Source organism: Falco peregrinus, chromosome 12, assembly GCF_023634155.1.
Source record: "Falco peregrinus isolate bFalPer1 chromosome 12, bFalPer1.pri, whole genome shotgun sequence".
Lineage (NCBI taxonomy): Eukaryota > Metazoa > Chordata > Aves > Falconiformes > Falconidae > Falco > Falco peregrinus.
The window spans coordinates 3,293,073-3,315,599 of NC_073732.1; the positions used below are offsets into that span (position 1 = coordinate 3,293,073).

Sequence of the window (22,527 nt, forward strand, 5' to 3'; positions counted from 1 at the left end):
GTCTAGCTAAATGTCCCACTAATACTGGCTGACAATACTTGTTTGTATTTACCTATAATTAATATATTGCAATCCTTGATGCTCTGTCTTCCTTTTCTGCCTGATGCCACCACAGGTGGCTCTTAAAGGTCCTGGCAACCCCAAGTCTCTTTAGTGATACCTGCTGGTACATCAATACTGGTCTGGCACTTCTGACATGCTGCAAGTGATTCTAAGTCTGTGATGGCAAGTTGATAAGTTTGATGAAAAGCCTGTTATGCTTACAAGTCTTCCCCAAAGGCTTGCCTCAAGTCACTCATCTCCTAGAACAGAAACTCCAGGTAGTCCTTGGTCCCTGGAGGGTTTTTGTTTAAAGTTTCCCAGAGTAGGAGATGTACAGTAGATGAGTCACTAGCACTTGAGCTGGCACCCAGGACGGACTCAGCCTGTCTGGATACTCAGATCGCAGCATGTTTCTCAATGATGCTTCTGTCACAGTCATTGTTGGCTGTACAGGACAGCACAGGATGGCAGGAAAAAATACCTCAAAAGCTCAGGAGAAAGGGAAACAGTATGATCAGGTTTTTCCTGGCTTAGGGTTCAGGTTTTATCTGTGAGGATTAAGGTGACAAAATCAAATTTTAACCTCATAGGAGTGTCCAAATAAATCCCTTGCAAGATGGATTGGAGTAACTGGAGTGCTTTGTTACTGCCTTTCAAACTCAGCTTGCCATATGTGGGAAGTACATCTTAAAAAACAACTGGGTGTTGCAGGAGTAGCCGTGTATTCATGGTAGTTCATCTTTCAGCATAAGCCATCCGAGGTGACAGATCCATTGAAGTGACCGACTTCAAAAACTGCAGTCAGATGTTTGCCTGCCTTGTCTGTTGTTTCATTATTTTTAGGGATGTGACAAATGAGGATATGGAAGACAGAGGCTGCTGAGAAGACATTGACTGTTCTCAAGACAAAATCCCTGGTATTTTGACAGACAGGGGAGTCGCTTTTCCAAATAATGAAAAGTGGGGCTGGTGAGGGGAAACATGACAGACTGTCACATCTTCTGGGCTGCTTTATCACCATTATTTACCATTTAAAAGTGGTGCTTTGTGTTGCAGCTCTACTACTGTACCAAGGGAGGCAGGCTCTTGCTTCCAAGATAGGATGGGTGAAAACGATAGGTAAGTAAGGTAGGGTTTAGGTTTGTTAGAGATGCCACTACCCTGCACTTGGATTTTTAATGGTGAAGATGAATTGGCACAGTAATCCAGGGCTCTGAAGTACATCATGCCCTTGGTACAGAGACTAGCTGCTGGATTTCACACCTACACAGTATCACTGAAGTCCTGTAATTAAACTGTGCAGGAATTTAACTGCACAGGTACAGTCTTGAATTTTCATTATAGTCTCTCTGTTCTGCTAGAATTAGTGCTGCAGAGGATTGAAGATGCTTCTCCTATCACCAAAAACTGATTATCTGAGTTTCCTTGAGGTGTTTTATAAAAATGCCAAGTTCTGCCAATGAGACATGTTTCAGACACTCTCTTCCTGAATTTGTTTCTCAGTAATAGTGTTTGTGCTAACTGGGATAAAAAAATAATTCCCCAGGTGCTAGACTTCTCCCATCACAGATAAAGCTTGTCTTGGAGCACGTGAAAATATTTTTGAGTGCTCAAACTCTCATTTGGTAAGTAGAATAATAAGGCACTGCCACTGCTGCAGTGAAGTTGGAAGTTCTTACTGACAGCTTAAAATGCAGTACCACGTCTCTCCCTCCCTATGCCATTAGTAGTATTGGCTCCAGCTGTACAACAACAACCAGCTTATCAGAGGCTAGCCTTTGCTAGGGAGCTTTGCATGTAAAAGCAAGCCTCCTAAAGGAGAAATTTCATTCTAAGATTTCTGTGTGAAGTAGTCCTATGTTGCTCTCAACTGAAAATAAATGCCCAGAATTACAGGCTTTCAATCCATTAGCTGAGAAGAATCACTTGTGTTTGCCATTGCATCATTTTTGGCCGGCGTTCAGTGCACAGTGACAAGTACTTATTCACCTAGAAGAGGAGGGAGAAAGCTACGTGGACTGTGGCTGAAATCACGATTGGAGTAAGTTGTTTCAGCTGAAAATGGTTATACCTTCAGCAGCGCGTAACAGCCAGGAATAGTTTTTTAGGCTGAAGGAACCACATGGGGCTATTCTGCATCATGTACTAATATGGGTTTGAGGGCTAAAAATAAACCAGTATTTTTATTTGCCTCGAGCTCCTGATTTTTCCGTCAGGGAATGCAGAGTCGAAGCATGTGCCACCGAAGGCCCTTTCTCCGCCGGCAGCAGCCGCCCCCCATTGGCGGGGGCCGGCCCCGACCCCCCAGGCCCTCCCGTTCCGGCTACCTCAGACGCGGCCGCTCCTCAGCCAGCTCCCGCCCAATGCAGCTGGATTACCTACGCGGGACCCAAGAGGAGGGGAAGGGCGGGCGGCGGGTGACGACGGCCACTATTTACCTCAGCGGCTGAGGCGCCGGCACCAACCGGCGGGTTCGCGCCTGGCGCTGCCCGGGCGGGAGGCAGCGGGAGGGTGCCGGGGTGTGTGTGTGTGTCAGGCTGAGGGGAGACCCGCTGCCCCGGGGCAGGTGGCGCAGCCGGAGCGCCCAGCACCGGCCCCTCCCCCCACCGCCGACACCGCCACCTTCCCACAGTGCTGTGCGGGGTGGTGGTGTCCTGCAGTGGGCGCTGCTTCCGGCAGGGGGCGCCCGCGCCCCCCGCGGGGTGGGGGAGATGCGCGCGCAGGCCCTGGGGGACAGCCCCATTCCCCCCGCGGGTGCGCGGCGCCGTGTCGTCACGCGGGCGGTGCCGGGGTGTGGGGGAGGGGAGGCCGTGGCGCATCCGGGTCCCGCGGCGGAGGCCGGGGGCGGGGCCTGCCCTCACGTGACGTTGCGTGGCGGCGCAACCGCCATCTTGTGTTGTTGGGGCTGAGGAGTCGCTGTGGCCGTGAGGGACTCTCCGTCCGGGAGCGCAGGTAACGCCGTCCCGCCGGCTCCCTGCCCCCGCCACCGCCTCGGCCGCCGCCGCCGCCGCCTCCCCGCTGCTGCGCTCCCGCCGCCGCCGCGCTCCCCGCCCGTGGGAGCCGGCATAGGCCGCGCGCCGAGCACCGGCCTTGCTGGCGGCTCCTGTCCGCCGCGGGTGCCGCAGCCCTGGGGCGCCCTGCGGCCTACTGGGAGGTGAGGCCGCCCTGGCCCGGCGGCGAGGGGCGCGCCCGGAGGGCCTCCACTGCGCTGCTGGCGAGGGGCTTTTGCAGGGCTTGCTGTGCCTGGCCCCGCTGGAGGGTGCGGGCCTAGCCCTCTCCATGCGGCTCCTTGGCAGCAGGTCCCGGCAGGGGGAGACGGTGCCTGTCAGGCGACGGTGGGGCGCCCGGGGCTCCTCACGCCCGCCGGGGCTGGCAGCTGCGTCGCCGGCGCCGTCTCCCCTCACGCTGACCCTTGTGAACTCGCTTGTCCCCTCCCAGCCCGGCGGGAGCGGGCCTGTGTGCCGGCAGTGCCGCGGGCAGATGCGCCTTCGCTGAAGCCTGTGTGCCCCGCTCCGAGCACGCCCAGCCCTGTCAGGTTACGCGGGCCGAGGAAGGAGGGAGCTCGCCGAGCGCTCCAGCCTTCCCCTCCCACAGACAGCAGGGTGCTGGGAGCAGCAGTGACCAGCAGTGTTTGACTGGAGAGGCCTTGGCAGGCTGAAGAGAACATCGATCAGGATTGTGTACGTTTGGTATTGATCCAAGACAAGTAGTTTCAGTGTAAACAAAGCAGTCTCTGCTCTTTCAAGTCTGTGTAATTGCCCTTTGAAGTGGGACAAGTTGTAGGCCAAAGGGAGATGTTGCCATATAGTACTTCTGCAATAAAATCTACATTTCCCCCCAGTAACCTTCAGCTCAATGTTCTTGGCGTGCTGCTGTAATGGTTTACCTCTTACTGTAACTCCTAAGTGTTTTCTTGGGGGGATGGGGGGGGGGGGGGAGGGAAATTCTGCATTCTGATTATATTCTTCTGTCTAACTTCTTGCTGCTCATTCTATTTTCTTGCTTCAGGAGCTGACTTGGGCAAGTTCCTGGAAAGTACGTGTGAATTTTTTTTCCTTTTCCCATAACTCTGCTGGTTGCTTTTGTTCTTAAGAAACTTTTTAATAAACACAACTTAATTTGCTGCTTTGTGAATAGAACATTTGGTAGATGCACAGTGTGATAATTGGCAACCTTTGTAAACAAAATTGGTTGCAGTTGTCCCCAACAAAAGCTTTGTTCTGGTATTTTTGAGCTCTGTTATTGGGTGTTGGCTCCAACAGATAATAAGAGCTTTAGTATTAGGAGGTATTGGTATACTTGCTGTGCACTTGAATAGGCATCCTTTCAACAGTTAGCTCATGCTGAGGTAAAAATGTGTGCTCTAATCAGTCCTGGGGGTATCAACAGAAATGTCAGTGTCCTTTGCGCCTTCTGCGCCCACTTCACTCCACAGGCTCGTATAATACTACAAGTTAAGTCATGTCAGTGGTTGTGTGTGTCAGTGTTAATTTCTCGTTTAATGTGAGTTAAGAAAAGTGAAGATTCTGTCTAGTAGTTAACTATATGAAAAAGAAGGGAGAGGTTTATCCATGGCAGTTGAATGTCACTTCTGGTGAGTCCTGCTTCTTGTGTTGAGACTTTGATGGCTCCTTTCAACATCTGACAGTATTGAGTATAAGTACTAGGATTTCTTAATTATTTTAAGAGCTGCTCAGTCTTTCCCAGTCCCTGGATGCATGAATATGCATGTGGGTACATGGTCACTGTATTTCTCTTAAGACCTTTTCTGAATGGTTTCTCAACCCTGTCTTTTAAAGCAAGAGCATAGAACTAAAATGCAAAGTAGTTGTGTTGCAGCCATGATTTGTTTCACAGGGTGCTTACAAAAATGATTTGATACCACAGTAAAAAACTTGGACTCCTGCAGATCCTTTTTTCATTACAGATGTTGATCTGAAGAGGACTGTAAAATATGCTCGGATACTCGTATTAGTGGGGTTTTTGCCTTTTAAAAACATATAATAAATGAAAAATACTATTTTTATGCTAATGTAAATGAAAAAATTGCTTGTAAATAGAGAGTTGAGAGCTTTACCACTTAATTTTTCCAACTGTTTTACTCCTTGATTGAGGAAGAGATTGTGTAAAAGGGGAGAGCAGACAAGGTTTTGGGTTTTTTTATGGAATTTAAGCACTGTTGCATCTCTTCTACTATGCTGTCTCCTAAGGCCAATTGTCTAAAAGGAGTTCTGTCATAAACTGGAGTTTCCTATACCTGAATGTAAAAAAAAAAAAGTTGACAGCTGTTTTAAGATCTATAGATACTTCATTTAAAAAAAAAAAACCCAACACCTATATGTCAGTCATATGAAACATCTCATTGGGGCAGCTAACTGGCTGAAGAGGTGGTTTGCCACTACATGTCTCTGCTGAAAGATCTTTCAATTCAAATATAGAAGGGGAACATTGGTTCACAGTAATGGATGAAGATGAGCTAGGCACCTGGACCATGGACTTTTCCTTCCCCTCTGTTCAGGCCTCTAGCTTTTTTTTTTGTGTGGTGGTGTTTGAAATACCAAGAATATGAAATTTGATTCTGTCTAGTTTTGTCTGATCTTGTAAGTTCAAATAACTGTCAAATGTATGTTTCTTATTCTTTCATTGAGGTCTTTAAAATTCCTTCTTAGGGGCTTATAAGGTATGATGTTAAATCTTCTCATAGTTTGATTTAGGAAAAAAAAATATTGGCATTTTTCCCTCATTTTTCTGTATGTGTGTTTTGGTGGGTTTTTTTTTTTCCCCTCAGTGCTTCTGCTCAAAGATGAGTGGAGATAAGCTATATTTAATTCATGATTATAGATAGACAGAGCTAAGGGGCAGAGCAATAAAATTTTTGCTCACAAGTGTAAAAGCACTGGCCTGATCTGCCTTCTTCCTGCATAGCTTGCTAGAGATCCATTGGATGCTTTGATAGGGAGGAACACATCTCTTTGTTACTGAAGAAGCATCTGAAGAAGCATTTGTGTTCAAAGGGACTCTGTTTCTTTGTGTGGTTTTCTCATCAATTTATTTTAATTCACTGAATGACATTTGAAAAACTAGGTGTACGAAAAGCTGCAGGGGGGGATGGTATTTGCTTTTACGGGAACAAAGTCAGTTCTCAGCCCAGCTTAGCTTCTCCTTGCCTCTCTTGCAGTCAACTCCTGAACATTGTTTGGTTGCACAAATGAACTGGCTTGAAAATTGTCAGAACTGAGAACTTGGCAAGTTTGTTCAAGGTGTACCTAAGTTATGTATGGAACTAGGAAGGATTAAGTGCTTTAAATTAAAAGGTCTATACAACATTGGCCCTCTTGTGGTTAGTGGTAGTGTGTATGTGTGTATATATATATATACACACACAAAATCATGTAGTTCATCATAGTGATGTTTAATACCATTATTTTTTCATCTTTTGCTCACGTGGTAGTGAGGGATTGTAGCAGACAGAGGTCTTTGCATTACTTTGTTAGTAGCTAAGATTGCCACAGCATGTTGATTACAAAATATGTCCACTTCTCTTTTTGCAGAGGGAGGTCTGCCAGTCCGTTGTCTCTATAGGTGGTTAAACATTCCTTGAATATAGAAACTGTAGAATAGCTTGATGTCTGTGTCAGAAACTAGGCTGCCATTGAAATTTTTATGTCCCTCTTGCTTTGCCTTTTTTTTTTTTTGGCAATGAAAGGATGCGTGGAATTGTTTTGATGCATTTGAGGTTTTTGGCAAGCATAAAATAAGTGTGTTTTCAGGAGTGAGCCTCTCCTGTAATCCTTAAAGCTTGTAATATATAGAAGCTGATTATCTAGACCTCAGGATTGTGGAGAAAAGCAGAAGGGATACTTGGAGTTCTGTAGAGGTAATGGAGTCTATAGGTCAATGAGAAATTTTGATGGGACATCTAGAAAATTTGTCTTAAAATACTGCCTTGTTGACAATACCTTTTGGATCCTTTTTTTTTAATTCCTTCAGGTAATTATTAAAGCTGTATGATTTTCTGTCTTTTTGGTCATGTATTTTAAAAAGTCTAGGCAAATAAAGAATCATTACTTGATGCCTTCAACAGTGGCTCTTGTGTATGTAATTTGTCATTATAAACAGACAAATGAGCTTACCAATAATGTTAGGAAAATAAACTGATTAGAAAAGTATTTTTGTATGTTAAATAGCTGTTAAATACATTGTATTTAATAAAAGGTAGTGTTTTTTTACTGGATATTTTGCCCTTTTAATAGAGAAATGCTTGATTCAAGTTGTGGTTGCTATGACTTTTTTTCCTCTTGTCACTGTCAACAAATTGAAATACTTTGCATTCTGTTGATAGTATCTTAATATTAAGGTACTGGTTTGTGTGACTGGGAGATTCAGAGGCTATAGGTGTCCATATGTAGATCAGATTGGATAAAAGGAGATTTGTGGTCTGTGTGATAGTCAGTCATCTCGGATTGGAAGAAACAGAAGGAAAAGATATACTTTGTATACCATGAAGTTGACATTGGGTGAAGTTTTATGATGATGCATGGATAGGTAAATTTATGTAACTTCAGACTTAGAGTCAGAATGTCATGTGGCAAGGAGTTGGTATGACTGGCAAGTAATGAATGTATTAAAGTGATTTAATTTTTTGTTTTTGAGCCACGTATGGTAGAATCTGAGGATGATTTAGGTTAGAAGAGACCAGCTTTTGGTGGTTGTCTGCTCCAGCCTCCTGCTCAAAGCAGGGCTGTTGTCAGTGTTAGACTGAATAATGTATGTGATGGAAAGTGAGTGAGGCTGACCGTGGAAGTAGCATATGGCAAGGTTTTTAAGTAAAAGCATCTAATAATGTGATTTAATAAATTGAAGACCCAGTGCAGCTACCATTAAAACCAATGGAAGCTCTTACATTAGGCTTTGTTAATGCTGGATCATCGTATTTTTCCTCTATGTTATGCTAGGCTTTAAGAGTTCTAAGGCAGGATCACAATACTGTCACAAGTCAGTTTACACAGCTACAGTTCTTAGATGAAAACAATTGAGTATCTTTAGCAATATTAACATAAAGAGATGTGATAAGCTATTAAAGTGTTGTAATTCATATGCAGTAGCAAGTTATTGTCTGACTTCTTGGTTGATGAACATATGCAATCTGATACACATACTAATTCTCTCTGTTAGGACTTTTTATTAGACACCTTCTCACTGTTGAATATTTGTTTCCTGAAGTATAGTATGTCTTCAAACTTCATAAGTAGGAAACCTTAAGAAGGGGTGGGGGGAAGGAATTTCTACAAAGCCCAAAGAAGCTGCCTATGTAAATAACATTTAAAAAACAGAACCAAAAAACCTCAAAACAACCCAGATCTGTTAATACAATGAGGGTTTTCAGTGTTTGTAGTCTGAAGCTTTGTTCTGCCACTTTGAATGTATGTATGGGCTGTATAATGTGTGTTACGAGTCAGTGAGGAGCAGGTAGACAGACCCAGCCTCCTGATCTGTAACGTGTTGTGGAACAGCGTAGACTGACTACATACCTACCAGAAAAATTTTGGTGTACAAGGTAGACAGATGTGGAAGTGATTTTCAGCTGGAAAACAAGAGTGCTGGCAGGGTTTTGGGATAGGATTTGGAAAGAGAAGTGGTTTGCGTTCCAGCCCGTGGCAGGGCCAAGGGTGTGGTCCCCTGACTCTGCTTGGAGCTTAGTTGCTGGTGTCTGCTTTTGGCTGGAAGTCTTGTAATAAAGGTGGAGGTCACGCTGCTTTCTGGTGGAGAAGCTGGGAAAAGCTTTCATGTTTTTTCGTGTTCAGGTGAGACAGGAAGCGGATACCTCTCTAACCTACCTCTAACCACCAAGTTCATAATCGTAGGTGGAAAAGGAGGAATATCTGGAATTGTGATATTTAATGTTCCTTTATTTTTCTTGGGTTTTGTTAGGTGTGCACGTGTCTCTACACTCTGTTGTCATCCTATCCCAGAAGAGCTTCGGTCCTATTTCATGTGTTTGTCATTTTTGACTGGGGTGTGCAATGTGTGGCAAGCTGCAGCACTTCAGAAGCTTTAGGTGGTTCTGTGCAAAGTGAGCAGAGGGTGATCAGTTTGGGCCTGCCATTTGAGAATGTCGTGGACAGTTTTTGACCAGAAACTGCTGAGAGTTTGAAACATTTTGCAATGGTTTGAGACAGGAAGGTTGTAAGACTTTAGGACATCTAACAATGTAACTGTAATAACAAAAGCATAGATTCTGGAGAAGTGGATGGTGTAGACATTGTTCCCTTAGCAAAAACTTTCTCTTGGCATCTGGGTAGATAGGCCTTGAAAAATTCACTGCCTTTATCAGGATAAAGGCTTGGTAAGCCAGAAGGGACTACTCTGCAAGTGCCTGGCATCTTGTGTAATGTGACTAATGGAATTTTTTTCTGATTAATTTTCTGTTTAAACTAGAACATACCTTTAAAAAATAATTTACTGTTGACCTGAAAACAACTTACTCTGTTGTTTATCTCTGAATGTCTTGCTTCAGTCCCTTCACTGAAAAACTTAGGTCTTCAGCATTTTTTACCTTCACGCTCAGTTACAGACTAAGCAAGATACTTAAATTTTTCTCAAAGCTCAATAAGTAGAGCTTTGGTGTGTGTGTGTGGTTTTTTTTTTTTTTTTCCCCACTGTAAGGCATATCTGTCATGTTCTATCAATTTTTGAACACCTGATTTACCAGCTTTCTTGCCTTATGGACAGCAGAACAGGACACAGATTCCCTGCAGTGATAAAATCCACTCTATATTTACTCTGTTTATTTCTCTATTCAGTGTTTTCTGTTAGCTCTTCTAGTCAATATTGTATGTTCCTTTTCAGCTGATTAGTGTAATAAATCTCAGATTGGTTTCAGGACTGTGTTTTTCCAGAATAGTTTTGTATTTGTTGTATATTGCCTGTGTTTTTTGCTTATGAGTCTTTTCATTGTGTGCTTGGCCTTATTAAATGCAACCTGCTATACTGGACCAAGTAATTGAATAATTCATAATGGGTATTATTGGTGATGTGTCATGTCCATTATTTACCATATCCATGTTTGTCATCCTCAGGTTTCTGAAGTTATGTGGGCCAGGGCCAATGTTACAGAATCTATAGAAGTAGAGGATAGCTTCTTACCTTTTATGCTGTTTTGAGGATATTTTGCCTTCTGCGATGGTCTGTTGTCAATTCTGTAGAAGAGAAGGTTAAGAGAAAAAATAGGTTTTGATGATTTGATGCTTTTCCTGTGGTTCTGAATGATTTTCTTTTTAGCATTCTATTTAATTGAAGTGTCCTGCAGAAGTTAAAATTTATTCACTGCTTGCTTGAGCAATGAATTTTCTACTCTTAGAAAAGTGTATTTTGATTGTCTTCATAAATCCATGTTGTCTGGCCTTAATTATGTCAGTGTCCTTTAATCAGTGCTGTCTGTTTTAGCCAATGATTAATATCAAACAGAGTGGTAGTGTAGCCACCTGAGTCATCCTGTTTACCACTGTACTTAAAAGGTAGCTTGCATACAGTTCTGCATCTTCTTTAATATTGCAAGAATTAGAGAAAATCAGCATTAATTATTCAGTCAACCTGTTAATTTTTCTTAAGACGTAGTTACTGGCACTGAAATTAGCTAGCTCTAGTAGCTGCCTGTGGAATGTTTTCTTGCTTTTGGAAGGTGAAGTTTTATTGTCTTGATGTAATGTTGCTGTTCTGTGGTGGAACACTGCTGTTAAATTCCTGTTCCAAGTTTATTTAAGGGGAACCCAGTTCCTTGCACTTAAGCCTGTTCACATTATATTTCTGTTGTGTTCTTTTGGTTCTCAAAATTTTCAGCCAATTTTTATGTTAAAAAAGTTGTTTCAAACCCACAGTAGCAACAGAAAGGGAAGGATACTTTTCTTCCTAAATATCTCTGATCAAACAGTAGACTATTTAAAAATAAAATAGCTGTGTATAGGAAGTGGTATATCTTTTTTCCAAGGTTTAGGTTTCCAAAGTTAATAAAAAATCTAAGCAAGCAGCAGCCCCAAAGCTATAAATTGCAGTGACAGTCCAAATCCTTAATTTTTTTTGTCTGTAGGAAAGATTAGATGGGCAGACATGAATGCAGTCATGGCTTAGACTCAGCTTGGGATGCTAAGAATCAGTTTATCTCTGTCCAAAACAGCAGAACATCTTGTTGAGACAGATTGCCATGTGGTACAAGCTGAAAGAATTCTGTAATGCAAATGTCGGAATTTAACATTGCTTGAAAATCTTAACTCCAAGTGCCCGTAAGGGACAAACCTTAAAATGGCAATTTCGTGTAAATATTGAAGTTGAGCAAAGTCTGGAAAACATGGCAGTTTAGATCTTTCCAAGTTTCTGAAAAACAGCTTTTTGCTTTAGGTATTTATTAATAGCTATATGTTCTAAGACCAGAGCTTGTGGCCAAAATGTGCTATGCTAATTAAGACCTTTCTTAGATTATTTGGTTTTTTCACAGCTGAAACATCTTATGTGTTTTAACACACAGATCTACCCAGTATAATCATGTTCTGACTCATGTCAAAAGCAGATGTTTCTGAGAGCTTTAATAGACTAGCTGGGTACTAAATAGTGAGCTTGAAAAATAATTAAAAAAACCTGTCAACTTGGTAAAACAACCATTGTACCTAAAGCAAACCAATGAAATGAGTTGAGTGTTGCTGATAGCAACTTTGGTACCTATAATATTACCTGTTAATTGTGAATGAAAGCCGCTTAAAGGCTTAATGTTATTGGATTACATTTTGCATTTGTTCAGAGGATGGACTTCTGACTTCCAAAGCGCTAAGCTGCTGACAAAATGAAAAGGAAGTTTTTTCCCTTGCCAGTCCACAGCTTGATAGTGGGGTTGATGTGATTTCTTCTCTTTTCAGTCCTTCATGCTGATAGTGAGTTGGTGGCTGTGGTACCACCCCAGGAAAATGGAGTTCCAATTTATGAAGCTATTCCAGTTTTCCCCAAGTATGCAGGAAAACTGCAACTGTAGGGTTGCACTGGTGCCTTGATGAATAATTGACCTGATTTGAAGAAAACCTTGGAGCAAAGGTTCTCCTTTGAAGGAGTGGTGGGCAATTCTCAGGTAGCATTCTTGCCCAGGCAGTGGTGCTAACTGGACATCATCAAAATACAGCCTCAGTTTCTGGCCTCAACTTGAGGCTGTCCCTTTGTGCACTTGCCCATATAAAATTTGTGGCTGTGCAGATTCTTCAATCAATAGCCATTAATTTGTAGAAAATCTTGATTTACAAAACTCCAGCAATTCAGAAAGGGTCTTTTCCCTCATCAAATTGTATTGAGGAGGAAATGTGTTAGGTATATATTATTTCTGTGATTTACCATCCTTGATTAATAAGGGGGCAGCATAGATAAAAAAGACCAAAATTAACATTTTAATAATTAATATTGAAGCTTAGAGCCTAAGAAAGTTATCTAGATAATAAAGATCTGATAAATTTGTGACTGTTCCTTGGCCAAAATAGTTAAATTTATGACTTGGTAATTCATTTTCTTTTTTTAATTCCTCACGCTTTTTCTTGCCTCACCCTGACTCTCTCCTCATGATGTGAGTGCCACGTAGTCCACCCCAACTTGCCATTCTGGTTAGTACAGCTTCTCCTTTGCACACCAGCTGTGTGTGCTGTGCAGTCCCTGTCAGAGGTTCCTCTCCAGTTTGGCTTCTGTGCTCTCACCTTTTGGCTACTGCTTTGTGAACCAGCAGAAGCAGCACAGTTTTTGCTTTCCCTATCTTGGCCAAGTGTATTCCTCTTGCGCACTTGCTGCCTTAGCTTTCTTGAGTCCCTTTTTCCTGTTTGCCCTCCTCCCAAATCATTACCTGTTTCCAGAGTGCCTTCTTTCCGAGGGTTTCCTTTCAGCTTTGTCTGTAATTTATTTCTTGGTAATGCTGCCTATTGGAGTAAATTCACCTGTTACACATACGTGAGTAATTCACAGATCTGTTTTTTATTCTGTTTTTTTTTCCTCCTGTTCAGCTACAATTTCATCCACTTACAGATGTCTTGCTTTCAATTAAAAATTCATGCACAGATAACTTCTAGGGAGGAAGTAGCTTATCTGAATGCAACACAGAAGGGGAAGCCAGCAAAGAATTCCCAAAACAAAGCTTGGTGGCCAAAATGAGGGACAAGGAAAGCCATTTTGCAGCTCAGTGGGATGAGATTAGCAGGCTTTGAGTATGCTTGCAGGCACTAAAATGCTTAGGAGTCTAATAGAGAAAGATGACACATTATCCTCGACTTCTTGGGGAAGGAAACCCAGAGGCTGAAGAGAGTGGGGCCCAGTGGGTCCCAAACTAGTAAACCACTCAATCCTAACTGGTTTTTAGTGCTTTCTCCTTGCATCTGATGCTTTTCAGCTGTGTTTTTGTTGCAGTTTAACATACTCTGTGCCAGCCTTTTTCATACTACTGATATTAAGCTAACTGATCTCAGGAGCTGAAGATCCCAGGTTCCCTGGTAATCCACATGGGTTGATTTGAAAGCTCTCCCCCCACATACCCCTCCAGCAGAAGGGTTACAGGCATCGCAGGAAGCAAAGGGACAGGCATCCAATTAAGGCTATTAGGAACTGCATTAGAGGCTTTTGTCTCTGCCAAAGTGTGCACGATGGTTTGCTTGAATTGCCCCACAACATTTTCACATGTGGCTGCTGTATGTCTTTGTTAGGTACCTAACCTTGTGTTTTGATTTGCAGAATCATGAATGGATATACTGTGAGTGTTCTAATGAGCTGTCTGGGGCTTCAAAAAGGCAGCCGAAATCAGACCAAAATAATCTCAGACTAGGCCTGTGAGAATAGCTAGATATTTTTGTATTAGCCTCCGTTGCAAGTAATGGGGATAATCCCTTTTCATTATGTAGAGTTATTGTGAAAATAAAAATATTACAGTTTTTGTATAAATTATATTGTGTATGGGAAAAGGTTAATATGGCATGTAGTAAAAATTCATAGCCAAATGTTGGTTGGTAAGTTTAGGCTGCAGGGAGTTTTACGACTATGTGTATTCTTATGCCCAAAAGATTTGAGTAAAATCTACTCAAGCAGGTTTTGCCGTTTTGTTTTGTTACATTTTCTAGCTTTTAGGCTGTTTGGTGTGTTGTTTGGCTTTTCTTTTTTTGACCTTAGTATCATTACTTCTGTAGCATTAAAAAAAAAATGTTTCCTTTGTTTGGATTTGTCCTTTTCTTCAGTAACTAATACGCTTTCTGCTTCTAACACCCCCCCCCCCCTTTTTTTTTTTTCTTTTCTGTCACCTTTTCATGCAAAGTGTAGACAAACTTATGAAGCTCCTTTATTTAGTCCTTGGGTCTGTTAAGGAAAAGAGAGGCAAAGCTCCCTCCCTCCCATCTGTCTTTATGAGTTTTTGAAGTCTAATCAACCAATTTTTGTAGGTAATGCTTCAAATCGTGTTTTCTTTAGGTTTTGGCTACAGTGTGTGTTTTTTTTTTTTTTAAAACAAAACTTCTTCTGCAGATTTTGTTATTGCCATTGCTGAAAGGAAAGAGGAGCTGTATTTTCTTACTACAAAAGACACTGCTCCAGAACTGCCTGGGCTGGACTTAACTCTGACGGAGAAAACTTCATGGCTGTCCCTTAGTGTTGCTCTTTCCCTCCAATATGGCTTCATCTGCCATTGTCCATACACTCTTGATACATAGGAACTTGACCAGACCTTCACTAGTGTCTGTAGGACCTTGGCTAATAACAATGAAAGTAGCTGAAGTCTTAAGTTGTGCATTATTTTTCTTAATAAGACCAAGCATGAGAGAAATACTGTCATCTGCCTGCAGATTTAGGAGGATGTCACAGCACTGCATGTACTCCAGTCTTTAGAAGGCTTATTTTTCAAGAATGAACAGTGGAAATTTCTTGAATACTCTGCCACTCAACTGGCAGATCTTGCTGTAATTCTAGTGGGGTTTTATCCTCTTGTAATTGTCAGGAAGCTGCAGTTCTGTTCTTACAGAAGAGGATTATGCATAAAATTCTCTGTGTTTGGTTGTCTTGTGGTAATCACTGATTTGAAAAGGGACTGTACAAATTGTTTCTTCAGACACCCTGATTGAGTGTCCTTTTTGAGCTGTTAAATTTAGGGAAAAGATCTTCATGCAGTTACTCCTATATTAGTAAATTAATCTGTTGGAGAGCTGATTTTTTTATTCCTTAAAAAAAATAAAATATTCCATGTAATCAGTTTTTTCACTTTGCATGACAGGTGTGTTTTGTATTGTGAAGAAGTTTATGAAAGACTGTATTAATCCAGTTATTTTCATAGTAAACTTTTCTTCAATTTTTCAGGTTCACGCTTTTTACAGAAGAGGAATAGAACAGGAAAAAATGGCAGCAGAAACTCAGACACTTAACTTTGGGCCTGAATGGTGAGTTTTTTCTGTTTTGCGAGACTTTGGAACCTTGTCTAAAATTTAAAAAAACCCTGAATTTCTGTCCTTTGGTACTAAATTGATTATAAGACTGAATGGGATAGAATGTTTTTGGTGTTCTATACTGCTTCACCTCAGTCCCTGGCCTGTGATGGAAAACAGCATTATAAAATTAGTCTTCACTTTGTAAATTGGCATTGTGTATGAAATGAGTTGGCTTTTCATGTTACGGTAATGTATAACATTCACATTGCTACCAAGTATCTGAGGGAGAAATAATGTTTATGATCTGGGAGATAAATGTCAAGGCAAAGTGAAAAAGACTTACTTGTTTGGTCTTTCCATGTGATACATATTATTAAGGAAGTTAAACTCTCTTTACTGGGTTTAAATCTGTAGCTAAGCAAGCTTCCCCCTCCCCAGTATTAAAAAAAAATTAAACCAGATATGGAACATGGTAAAAGTGTGTGTTTCATGTCATAGTCTCCTTTATGTGTACACTGGAAAGTGTCAGGAAAAATGCGCTATTGTGTTGAAGGGAATCCTTGGTATTGCATAATCTCATGTCAGCTGTTAGTTTTCCAGCTTGTCTGACACGTATTGTCCTGGCTTTTGCTAAAGAGTAGTTGCAGAGGTGTAATAATGGTTCAGTATTTGTTCCAATTTCTTGTTAAAGTGTTGGTGACTGCAGTTACAAACAAGAACTTTGGATGGTGTGGTTTCTGAAGAGTGATGTGGTCCTTAAGTGTGTAAATGGGAGTGGAGTGGTTATAGGAAATACAATTGCTGCATAGCATGTGGTAAGACTATTATTGGAATAACATATTCCTGCTGACACATTTTTATACACAATGTACAAAAATTGGAGAGTGTTAAACAAAGAAGACAGACGTGATTTGTGGCCTGGAAAATAATGAGAGATGTCAGTCTATTTTGTTAGTTTGAAGGAAGCTTAAAGAATGATTTTATCACTATCTATAAATACACCCACCAGCAGATATTTTGTGCTGGAGTGCTCTTCAGCGTAAGACAGACATGATTAGATTCATTGATGGATGGAAGCCAAAGTTATATTAAAGAGAAGGGGGAAGGCAACTCTAAAAAAAGCACATATTTTAACAGTAACTTGATTGCTGTGTCATAGGGAGGGGACTTCAGTCTCCCATTTAGTTTAAAAACCAAATTAGGTAGTGTGCAACAGTATATATTTTACTTTGGTGAATTACTGGATTTTTACATTAACAAAATTCTAAGATTTATAATTATTCTTTTGGGTTGCAGTATAGTCATGTCTGTCGTGTATGTTGTTGTATCACTTAATAGTCAAACTCTTGGTGACGTTTGATTTGGAGTTGAGCATTGCACTGAGCCAGCCATCCAGTCCTTTGAGTAATGCCTCCCCAGGCGGTTTGGTTGGAAGTGCTAAGTAAAGAAATTGCCACTGGGGGGCACCAAACTAAAAAAAATAAGATAACTATTTGACTTGCAAATTACTTTTTGCTTTCTGTTTAGAGAACAATAAAACAAATCAAAGCAATTCAATAATTAGGTGAAAGGTAGCCTCTGAAGATTTTTTTTCTGAGCACCCTTCTTTCTAAGGATTTTGTGATTACTGAGAAGTTTTTATTGTTTTACTTGTCTAAGATGCACATCAAGGAGAATGTGGAAAATGTGGTGTGGGTTTTATTTCTTGACACATCCATTTGTAAAACATACCCTGTATTGTTAAGTTTGAGGAATTTGGGTAGCTGAGGAAATGATAGTATAGAATAAGACTAATCCACCTGTGGAGTGGGAATGGTATCATACAACTATAAGATGTTATCTGTAATAAGTTGAGTAGCTTACCTGTGTGGGATGCAACCAAACTTAATAGCATATGTATCTGTTAGTGCAAGTTAGATTACTGCTTGAAATGTCTCTAAAGTACAAAATATAGCCACACTTTACAATTTATTTATTTTTTTAAAATTGAGATGATAATCTAAATGATGTATATGTTCTCTGAAAAATACCATTAATTTTAAGTTCTGGAAAAGGAATTTGGAGTAGAGTAACAAGAAGAAACCTCATTGCAAATTTTACTGTCCTATACTACTTGTTAAATTCTGTAAAACACCTGAATAAACTTCTTCCTTAGGTTAATGTTTGCCATGCTGTCCACAGTGTGGTAAGAATTTTTCTTACCAAAAAGCTGTTGTCATTAATTTCTATGGAAGGTGTTCCAACAGAATTTCGTGCAGCCAGTGTAAATAGCTTAGTCAAGGCTTTAACTTGCAGTATAGTCAGCATGAGAGTTCTCCAGGGGATGAGTTGAATTCCCTGATGTGCTCATGGGATGTTTTTTTTTCTTTTTCTGCCTTGGCTATGGGAAAAATGAGGAAAGCTCTTTCACCCTTCTTGTTGAAACATGAATTTTAGAGTTTTCAGGTTAAGGATGTCAATATCTTTACTTTCAGGATGGGATTTATTTCTTTTGTGTCAAGTCTGTAAACATGCAGAGGGATGATAGCATAGGTGAAGACACATTCTCCTCAACTTTTCATTGTTTTTTTTTTTTTTTGCTTCATTTTAGGCTGCGAGCTTTGTCTAGTGGCGGGAGCGTGACATCCCCTCCTTTGTCTCCGGCTTTGCCAAAGTACAAACTAGCAGACTATCGCTATGGGAGAGAAGAAATGTTGGCACTTTTTCTAAAGGATAATAAGGTGAGCAGGAAGAGGGAGAAAGCCTGGTGTGTGTATTCCTAATGACAGTCTTGTAATTAGGAATAGTTATTTGTGTATTGTGATTATGGGCAAAGAAATTGTGTATCCCTTGGCAAAGAACTGAAGAGGTCTGATTACGGGGTTTTTTGTATGTGTGCTTATTTGATCCCGCTCTTAACTTTGTTCAGTAGTTTTGAATCTTTTTGTCACTATGGGTAACTTCATGCACCCCCAAGAACAAAACCTGATTGCCATATTCAGGCCCACTGCCACAGTTGACTGAGGGTTAAAATCTCCTTGTAGCTGTGTGGATTTGCTTGCCTCAGTAGGATTTTATTTAATACAGTGTAAAACAGTTACTTGGTTCAGCTTGAAAGTTGGGCAGTAAATCATATTGGCGTATCATCTAACAAAGGCAAGAACTCCCCATTTATCCTGACGTAGGGCAGTTCACTTTAGCAGGTAACCAGCCCGATGAGAGCAGTCCTCAAGTTGTTCGTTTCTCTGGGACTCGGGGCACAATCTACTAGCACATGCAATACAAAGAGAGCAGCATAGAAAGTCAAGAACTTCCCTCTGTTTTCATTTCAAGCAGAGGTTCTTGGTACAAAAGTCACGTTTCAGAGTGTTTCAGGCAAATGATTTGTACATTCTGCATTTGTAAACACTAGGTTTTTCTTTAGATGGTGACAGAGGTTGGTTTATTGTTGCAGCAGGCACATAGTGATTTGGAAGCCTGAATCCCTTCCAGAGCCTTACCCTCCAGTCAGGGAGGGACTGCAAGAAATTGTCAGGTTGTGCCTCTAGCTTTGCATATAGATGTGCACACATACCTCTGTGTTCTTAACCCTGCCACGACTGGGCTGACATCTCGTACAGTGCTGGGACACCTGCATTGCTTACGTACAGATTCAAGGGTGTTGAATGTCAAATATTTTTCTAAAGCTAAGTGTGTTACAGCTTAAAGCCATGCTTTAACGTGCAGAATTATCCTGCTTTACTTGGAGAAGCTGCAGTTTAAACCTTGATGTTATGCTTGAATAAGTCAGCCTGTCAGAGGTCATTGTTTTTTTCAGTTGTGTATGTTATATCAGATGATGCTAAGACCTTTTCAGTTGCAATGGATTCAGAACAACCTATTAATACCCTGTGTTACAGGAAGCTCTCTGATAGTTATGAATGCTCCAAAAAAATATCTCTCCCTGTGAGTTTGCCAGAAGGGCATTATTATTAGAGTATATCTTGCTTTTGATATACCCATGTTTCCATGGTGCTGAGTAATTCTAGTTATTGAGACTGAGAGGACTCTTGACACTTTCTAGTCAACTACTAGATGTGTTTTTAAGATCCTTTTTTACTGTGTCATCTTAATCTTTGCTGGATGAAGATTAGGCAGAGTTGCATCTCTGATTAAAAGATACTCTGATTGAAAGCAGGAAGAGTTCCGCTAGCATGTACCCAAATGAAAAAATAAAACCCTATGTTGCTTTGCTTCAATTAAAATTTGGAGAAGTCTATCTCTAGAATTGCAAACTAGATATTTTTGAAACTGTTCTCTGTTGGCATAGTTGGAGCTCACTTGGCTGTAATTGCAGTTTCTTGTCCACATGCTCAAGGTCACATCTGCTGATGGAGCCTTTCATCTGATGATGGACTGATTAAAACTTAGTGTTAAAGTTTCTCTTGATTTAAATCATCAATGTTCTCTGCTGAATAAATCCATACCTATAGTTTATACTTTTTTTGATTCTTTTGTTTACTGCCCCTGTTGGTTATAAATTGGAAATGCTGACTTTAAATCAAATACAACTCTGGTGCTACATATGATTATTTTGTTAATATATAAATAAAAGTCTGGTTATAAAAATGCATTGAAGTTAAAGTAGTACTTTTTAAATTTACCAGATGAAATTTCACTTGCTTCAGATTTGCGCTGCAGTGATGTGGAAGTTTTAATTCTGATGTGTGTGATCTGGATACTTTACATGTTACAGTTGCGGGTGGTGAATGCTTTCTGTGTTTTCTCTATATGTTTTTTTATTGGGAGGGGGGGGTCATAAATTTGCAGTGGAGTTACACCCACCCCCAGTAAATGTTACTGGACGTAGTGGTGTACTGGGTAGATGGAGACAGAGTAGGCATTTTTTTGTAAATCAAATTGTGGCATCATGCCTGAAATGGAAATACTTGGGTATATTTGTATGCTTTTTTCCTTTCATACAGATACCTTCAGACCTTCTGGATAAGGAATTTCTGCCTATTTTACAAGAGGAGCCCCTGCCACCACTGGCACTTGTACCTTTTACAGAAGAAGAACAGGTTTGTATCTTTTTTTTTTTTAATATCTTTAGATTGTCATTAGTAGAAAGGTAGAATAAAGAGTATGCCTCCATTAAAAAGCATAACATTTGAGATGAGTAGACTTCAGGGAAAGAAGTTACGAAAGCATACTGCCTTAGTGTAAAATTTGAATTCCATTCATGTTCAATTAGTATCTTAAATTTCAACAGATACTTTTCATATGATGTTCTGTTGATGGCAGACAGTCACCTTCTGGGAATTATTACCTACTTAAGTACACAGCATTTTCAGATCAGTTTTTGGACCACTTTCTTATAACAGAAGTGTGTAAGTTCTGTAACTTCAGCCCTTCTCCAAAGGCCACAAAACTGAAGTTTTTTGACTTAACATTTTTTAGGAAGTTGAAGTACTCTTAACAACTTAGTATGTAAGCAGTTGCTTGATTATTTCCTTGTTTGGTTTCTACAGGTGTATAATTAATTTGTGAACAAGATAAGAGTGAGAACAGGTAGTCCACAAAGATTCCATTTCAAGGGTGATTGATCCGACTAGTTTGAAAGCTGTTGCTTTAAATTTGATTCCTAGCAGAGGAAACTGTCTGGCCCACTCTGGATAAATGCCTCTGACTTTTGACTCCGAGTTGATTCCCTCTTTTTCTTATGGCTGTCAGAACTTCTGATTTTGCAGTTGCTGTCTGATTTGCCATATTTTTTAGCACTTTTTTACCATAAGAATATGTGGTTTGACTTTTTGTTTGTTTCTTCTCTAAGAGAAAGGAGTGTGTTTTTACAGACTTGAGTGTCATTTGATTTTTGCAGGGGTGGGAACATTAGTAATAGTTTCTTAAGTTTCAGAACATCCTTCTTCCTTTGTCCCATGCTATTGTATTCCGGAGTTTTTCGCCATCTTTAAGTGCCTGGGTATTCTGGTGTATCCTCTTCACCTCTTCTGGAATTCCTTTGTTTTCAGAGTAGATTCGTATTTCTTGTGTCTTTTTAGGATACTATCCTTTTACATCAGATGCTCATAGTTTAGTTTTTAATCAGCAGTCTTATTAAGTTCAGTTGAACACACTGTAGGTACTTCATGTCATAGTCTTAACAGGCAGCTGAGGTTGAGAAGGTGCTTTTAAGGGAAATCTTATCCCAGTTGCCATTCTCCAGCGGGAGCAGGAAGGATTCAGGCAGCAAGCCCAGGAAATACTCAGACATACAGTGGCACGCAAAAATACTGAACCTTGGTGTTAAAATACCTTTGGACATTTTTTTTTTTTTGCTGATGCATAATGCAGTCCTTCAGAGAGTAAACTACAAACCTTTTACAGTTAAAGGAGATGTTGACTTCTGGTGATTGTCAAGATACTCTCCGAGAGGAATAATACGAGTTTAGGGTTATGGTATTGAAAATGTGCCGTGTAGTCTCTTGGTACAGATGAGATGGTAAGTGCTGCTGGGCTTCAGGGATATGTGGTCCTTTGCTGCAGTGCCCAGTGTTTCATCAGCCTTGAAAACTTCTGAGGAATTAGTGTGCACTGTGTCTGTTTTTTTCATGCTCCTTTTCACCTGTAATCATATGGGATCTTCATGGTCAGCTTAACAGTTCTCTGTAATCTCCACAAAAATCATAATTTGACAGACTTCAAGGAAGTCTTTCCTTTAGTGCTTTCTGGGGACCCAGAAGATGTGAAAAATCTGGTTTTTCTTACCTGAAAATCTCCCCCACCCCCTTCATGACTGATTTGAGATACTAAGGGAATGGCATTACTTAAGCAACCAGAAATTCCTGGTGTTTATTCCCTGTAACAGAAAAATCATTATTTATTTTAAAGAATCACGTTCAGAATAATCTTGAAGTGCATATTAATAGCTTTAGTAGTGCCTGCTACACACTGCTGGTAGCGATACAGGAAAGTTTTCACCTAAGGTTGATAGGAGAGTTTTAAACACCTTTGTGCCCCCTCTATGAATACTGAAGAGGGTATTATCCTCTCAGAACTTGAGGGATGGAGGTTTGGGGGTCCTGTAGAGGACAGGCTGCTCTGATGAGAA

The 22,527-nt window shown here is 40.7% G+C and overlaps 1 protein-coding gene across 1 annotated transcript in view; it reads left to right on the top strand.

Moving 5' to 3' along the window:
- The first annotated feature begins 2,891 nt into the window (after nucleotides 1-2,891).
- The window catches only part of GIGYF2 (GRB10 interacting GYF protein 2), a 79,086-nt gene continuing 59,450 nt past the window's right edge, over nucleotides 2,892-22,527 (top strand). Inside the window, exons 1-4 of the mRNA XM_055816819.1 lie at nucleotides 2,892-2,994; nucleotides 15,391-15,470; nucleotides 18,049-18,178; nucleotides 20,402-20,497. Of these exons, the coding sequence (XP_055672794.1) occupies nucleotides 15,430-15,470; nucleotides 18,049-18,178; nucleotides 20,402-20,497 (267 nt within the window). The 5' untranslated portion in view covers nucleotides 2,892-2,994; nucleotides 15,391-15,429. The remainder of the gene's footprint in view (nucleotides 2,995-15,390; nucleotides 15,471-18,048; nucleotides 18,179-20,401; nucleotides 20,498-22,527) is intronic.